General features: G+C 43.6%; 1 protein-coding gene across 1 annotated transcript; it reads right to left on the bottom strand.

The window, feature by feature from the left end:
- Positions 1-4061: 4061 nt before the first annotated feature.
- Positions 4062-5303, bottom strand: LOC147988432 (uncharacterized). Its single transcript, XM_087539765.1, has 3 exons — positions 5205-5303; positions 5013-5078; positions 4062-4941 (listed from the first exon to the last, which is right to left on the bottom strand). The coding sequence occupies exons 1-3, from the start codon at positions 5205-5207 to the stop codon at positions 4303-4305; spliced, it is 708 nt and encodes a 235-aa protein (XP_087395891.1). The 5' UTR covers positions 5208-5303; the 3' UTR covers positions 4062-4302.
- Positions 5304-6520: the final 1217 nt, after the last annotated feature.

Raw genomic sequence — 6520 nt, 5'->3', positions numbered from 1 at the left:
CGGGCGTAGCCACACTTGGTTCAACTAAAGTTGGAGAAACTGTCACCCGCAAGCCACCTATGTGCAAAGCACGTCGGGAGAACCGGTCTCGCGTAAGCGTACGCGTAATGTCGGTCCGGGCCGCTTCATCCAACAATACCGCCGAACCAAAGTATGACATGCTGGTAAGCAGTATGACTTATATTGCCCACAACTCACTTGTGTTCTACTCGTGCATATAACATCAACACATAAAACCAAGGCTTTGATACCACTGTTGGGGAACGTAGTAATTTCAAAAAAATTCCTACGCACACGCAAGATCATGGTGATGCATAGCAACGAGAGGGGAGAGTGTGATCTACGTACCCTTGTAGATCGACAACGGAAGCGTTTGGTTGATGTAGTCGTACGTCTCCACGGCCCGACCGATCAAGCACCGAAACTACGGCACCTCCGAGTTCTAGCACACGTTCAGCTCGATGACGATCCCCGGACTCCGATCCAGCAAAGTGTCGGGGAAGAGTTCCGTCAGCACGATGGCGTGGTGACGATCTTGATGCACTACTGTCGTAGGGCTTCGCCTAAGCACCGCTACAATATTATCGAGGACTATGATGGCAGGGGGCGCCGCACACGGCTAAGAATATGATCACGTGGATCAACTTGTTCTGTCTCTGGGGTGCCCCTGCCTCTGTATATAAAGGCTCCAAGGGGGGGTGCGGCTGGCCAGGAGAGGCGCGCCAGGAGGAGTCCTACTCCCTCCGGGAGTAGGACTTCCCCCCCAATCCTAGTTGGAATAGGATTCGCGAGGTGGAAAAGAGAGAGAGAGAAGGAGGGGGCCGTCGGCCCCCTCTCTCCTTGTCCTATTCGGACTAGGGGGGAGGGGCGCGCGGCCCAGCCCTGGCCGCCTCTCCTCTTCTTCCACTAAGGCCCACTAAGGCCCATATAGCTCCCGGGGGGTTCCGGTAACCTCCCGGTACTCCGGTAAAATCCCGATTTCACCCGGAACACTTCCGATATCCAAACATAGGCTTCCAATATATCAATATTTATGTCTCGACCATTTCGAGACTCCTCGTCACGTCCGTGATCTCATCCGGGACTCCGAACATCCTTCGGTACATCAAAACGTATAAACTCATAATATAACTGTCATCGAAACCTTAAGCGTGCGGACCCTACGGGTTCGAGAACAATGTAGACATGACTGAGACGTGTCTCCGGTCAATAACCAATAGTGGGACCTGGATGCCCATATTGGATCCTACATATTCTACGAAGATCTTTATCGGTCAGACCGCATAACAACATACGTTGTTCCCTTTGTCATCGGTATGTTACTTGCCCGAGATTCGATCGTCGGTATCGAATACCTAGTTCAATCTCGTTACCGGCAAGTCTCTTTACTCGTTCCGTAATACATCATCCCGCAACTAACTCATTAGTTGCAATGCTTGCAAGGCTTAAGTGATGTGCATTACTGAGAGGGCCCAGAGATAACTCTCCGACAATCGGAGTGACAAATCCTAATCTCGAAATACGCCAACCCAACATGTACCTTTGGAGACACCTGTAGAGCTCCTTTATAATCACCCAGTTACGTTGTGACGTTTGGCAACACACAAAGTGTTCCTCGGTAAACGGGAGTTGCATAATCTCATAGTCATAGGAACATGTATAAGTCATGAAGAAAGCAATAGCAACATACTAAACGATCGGGTGCTAAGCTAATGGAATGGGTCATGTCAATCATATCATTCACCTAATGATGTGATCCCGTTAATCAAATAACAACTCTTTGTTCATGGTTAGGAAACATAACCATCTTTGATTAACGAGCTAGTCAAGTAGAGGCATACTAGTGACACTCTGTTTGTCTATGTATTCACACATGTATTATGTTTCCGGTTAATACAATTCTAGCATGAATAATAAACTTTTATCATGATATAAGGAAATAAATAATAACTTTATTATTGCCTCTAGGGCATATTTCCATCAGAGGCATCCTTCCTTGCGGTGCCGCCACAGTGGAACTCTCAATGAAAGCACCAATGTCGGTGTCAAAACCGGCGGATCTCAGGTAGGGGGTCCCGAACTGTGCGTCTAGGCGGATGGAACAGGAGACAAGGGACATGATGTTTTTACCCAGGTTCGGGCCCTCTCGATGGAGGTAAAACCCTACTCATGCTTGATTAATCGTGATGATATGAGTATTACAAGAGTTGATCTACCACGAGATCGAAGAGGCTAAACCATAGAAGCTAGCCTATGGTATGATTGTTGTTCTTGGTCCTACGGCCTAAACCCTCCGGTTTATATAGACACCGGAGGGGGATAGGGTTACATAGAGTCAGTTATAAGGAAGGAGATCTACATATCAGTATTGCCAATCTTGCCTTCCACGCCAAGGAGAGTCCTATCCGGACACGAGACAAAGTTTTCAATCTTGTATCTTCATAGTCCAACAGTCCGGCCAAAGGTTACAGTCCAGCTGTCCGGATACCCCCTAATCCGGGACTCCCTCACATGTATTACATATGTTAATCATGTATTTGAATTTTTTTGATCAATCATTTGAATAATGTGAATAACAAAATGTTTACCGTGTATTGAATTTTTTTACCAAGAATTTAAAAAAATTCTTAAATGTGTATAAAGAAAATTCCCATGTATACAACAAATATACAATGTGTATGAAAGAAGTTGATCATGTATTTATAAAATGTTAATCAAGCATTTGAAAATGTGTTAAACTTGTATTTGAATTTTTTTAATCAAGCATTTAGAAGATATTAAACTGTATAGAGTACAATGTGACAATGCTGATAAAAAATGTTGACCGTGTTTTGAATTTTTTAATCAAGCATTTGAAAACTGTTGACGATGTATTAAAAATTCTTTATCTTGTATTTGAAAAAAAAATGTTAATCAAGAAGTTTTGTTAAAATGTGTATAAAAAATGTTGGCCATGTTTAAAAAAAATTAATATTGTATTTGAAAAAAGTTATTCAATCATTTGAAAAATGTTTAAAATGTGTATAGAAAAAGGTTGAACACGTATTGAAAAAAATGTTAAACAAGTATTAGAAAAATGTTCGTGATGTATATGAAAAATGTAGAATAAAACCAAAAGAAACAAAGAAAACAGAAAAACAAGGAAAAAGAAAAAGAAACAAAAGACCAAAGGAAAAAAATAAAATAGAAACCAAATAAACAAGTTCAAGTGCAATTGAAAACAGGGAAAACTGATCGACAAACAAAGAAAAACAAAAGCACACTGGCTGGAAATGTAAGCCCCCTACATCACAAATCTGACAACGGTTACATAAGAAATCCCATCTAAATCTCATCTATCTCCATATGCCTACAGAAGGATTACTCAGACATGGATGTGGGCATCATGAAATTGTTGATGGAGTAGGTTGGTGATGATGGCGGCGACAAATCCCCCTCTCCAGAGCCAGAAACGGACTCCTGATAACAAGAGGTGATGGCGGCTCTGTATCGTAAAACATGATGATAGGTTTCCGTGGTTTTTTGGGCATATATGGGAATTTATGACGATGGAATCGTCTTAAGGCGGTGGTCAAGGGCCCCACATGGACATGTAGAGCGCCGTGGGGGTAGTGCTTCTTAATTCCTCAAATATTCTAGAATTCTCCAAAAATCCTGTCCAATTTCGAGAACTTTTATTTTTTGCACAAAAATAAACAACATAGTTCTGCTGAAAACAATGTCAGTCTAAATTAGTTTAATTTAAATCATGCAAACTAAAAGATAAAATAAAAGGAAAAATGTTTGAAAAAGTATGTATGTTTGGGACGTGCTAACTCCCCGAAGCTTAATTTATTGCTTATTTTCAAACAATTTAGTTGACAAAATAAAAATGATAAGAAAAATGGAGGACAAGTGCAGATTAAAATGACTGTGTAGGTCTGAGGTGGCGTGCTGGATGGCCACTGCTGAGCAAAAGAGCCGAATCCGGGGAGCCACAAGCACGACGCAACTAAAGGCTTCAGATGATAAATGCAGTACCACTGACTTGTAGTTCAGTTATGTATGGAGGAACCCATCAGTTTAGTTCAGCCCATTTGTCTTAACGAAAGCACATGGTATTACTACATAGATCGAAAGGAACATCGGAAAGGATCCATAAATCAAGTGCTTACAATTTTTGAAAGAGCTTACAACACCTAGAAAGAAACTCATAGCCATGCATAGAGGAAAATTAAAAGGGACAAGTACCCATGTTGCGTACACAGCAACATCACGTGTACATATGTTGAAATCACGTAGTAACAGCCCGTACTCCGACTGTCAACAAATTGAGCAAGAGCTGCAGCATCTCCCATCGTACTTGTCCTGCAGCGTGTCATAGCTGTTTTTCAGTTCCCTTTTCTCCTCTCTGGTCTTTCTTTCTTTACACACCAGTTTCTCGTTGTCCTTCTTCAGTTCCTCATTGTCCTTGGCCTGCTCTTCGTTCCTCCTCTCCAGATTATCAATCCTCATAGTTTTTTTCTCATCTAGCTCCTTCGCCAACTTTCCTTTCTCCTCCACCAGCGTATTTTCCTTCTTCTTCAGATCTGCAATCTGTGTTCCCGTATTTTGTTCCTTCCTCTTCAGCTCTGTGATACCCTTTCCCAGCTTTGTTTTCTCCTTCACCACTTCTTCTTTCTGCAAGTCCAGATTCCCTATCTTCTCCACCAGCTTTCCTTTCCTCATGTCCAGCCTATCAATCTTTCTTCCCGTCTCTGTTTCCTTATTCTTCTGCTCTGTGATATCCTCTTCCACATTATCTTTCTCCATGGCCACTTTCCCTATGCGAGTCTGGTTGTCTTTAATTTTAACATTCTGTGCGCTAATCTTGTCCTCCAGGTCTTGGATAGTCCTCTTTAGATCTCTGTTGTCCTCCTCCACTTCCTTGCCCTTCGAGCTTTGGGCATTCGATCCCTTTGCCTGCAACAAGAGTATAGTAAGTCCTTTGTAGTTTTCTTCTCGGTACCTGTAATATCATTCAGTTTGTTAACCTTGTTCTTCGGTTCTTTCTTCTCCTCCACCACTGCTTTCTTCTTGCTCTTATTCGGTGCCTCTGCCTGCAACAAGAGAATTGTCAGTACAACTATGTGATAGTGCACCAAGGAAGAACAAGTACGAAAGGTAACAAGATAATGAACAAAAGTTCTCTCTCTATATATATAACAAAAGGTCCACTACTCTACCATTGTGTGTATTTGTGGTGTGTGTCCGTGTCCTTGAACCTTTGATTCCTGCTTTGATCAATGAAGCCTGGCCGGCCACACTTATATAGCCGCAATCTGTAGGTCAACGCCCTGTCTATGTGTGTAATATTCGCTGCGGTTTCCTAGCTACGCTCACTACTATTTTCTTAGATCAAAAGGCTCATCGTCATGTTCCATTTCATAAGAAGAAAGCAGCTCCACTTCCTTTTGCAAGTCATTTAGATGACCAAAGCAATAACTAGGCAAGTTCGTCAACACGTGCAAATTAGTGGATATGTATAACATATGCATTTAGTACGTACTACAACATGATTAAAGGTTCGATGTCAGGAATTTAGTACAACGCAACCGAAAGCACTACTTCTTCACGGGCGTTGCTAGAAAATAGGTCTTAGATGTACTGTAAAAGGTCTAAAAAATTGTACCAAGTGGTGATGGGGAGTCGGAGAGTGAACGAAAGCGGAGGCTGCATGTGGAGAAGACCTGAATGCCTCTGTCGCCTTCTGCACGCGAGGAAGCAAACATGTGTCTTGGCTACACGCATATGGCCATTAAGGCATCTTCGATGCTGACTCTCAAACCAGTTGTGTCCGCCCAGACCAGCCCGTTTGAACCAACACTTTCCCGCATTCGTCCCCAGATCGGTCCGCAAATCAGAAGCAGGGGGCTTTGCGGTCATCCGGACCGCTGCCTTGCTTCGCGTCCTTTCCCACCTAAAGTGGTTGCCGCATATTCATGCAGCCCGAGAGTGTTAGCGACGCATTCATGTCGAACTAGAGCGGACGCGACCTCTCACGTCGTTCCGGCCTTGGACATGAGCACCGGCCGAGAGCGTTGCCCGCTTCGCGGCCCAGTCTCCTGCTTGTTCAATGCCGGAGCAATGAGAGGACGGGAAGGGACTGATATCTATTGCATTCAAACGGGCACCCCGTCGGTCCACCTACTGGCATTCCTAACCTAGGTTCTCAAAGTGACGAATGGTAGCCACTTCAGACGACGTTGAGGCCGATGCAGCACGCTCGATCTTGCACTACTTGGCACATGGGATGGCATTGCCGGAAACCAGAAGAAAGGTTACTATGATATGGTTACACTAGTACTGGGCACAGCTTTAGGTATAGAAATTTACAACGTTGTGCCAGATGCAGCACGCTCTACCTTGCATTATTTACTTTGGCACCGGAGACGGCATTGCCGCGAAACAAGACCGTGGTCCTGCCGTGTCTGTACTTTGCAGAAAGGTTTAACATTGTAGCAGTTTTTTATGGTTACATGGTACTGGTCACAGCTTTTGC

The sequence above is a fragment of the Triticum urartu genome, chromosome 1A (genome assembly GCF_056163025.1).
Source record: "Triticum urartu cultivar PI428250 chromosome 1A, HENAU_Tu73, whole genome shotgun sequence".
Classification (NCBI taxonomy): domain Eukaryota; kingdom Viridiplantae; phylum Streptophyta; class Magnoliopsida; order Poales; family Poaceae; genus Triticum; species Triticum urartu.
The sequence above is the reverse complement of the archived record's forward strand: the minus strand, read 5'-3'. Positions and strand labels throughout refer to the sequence as shown.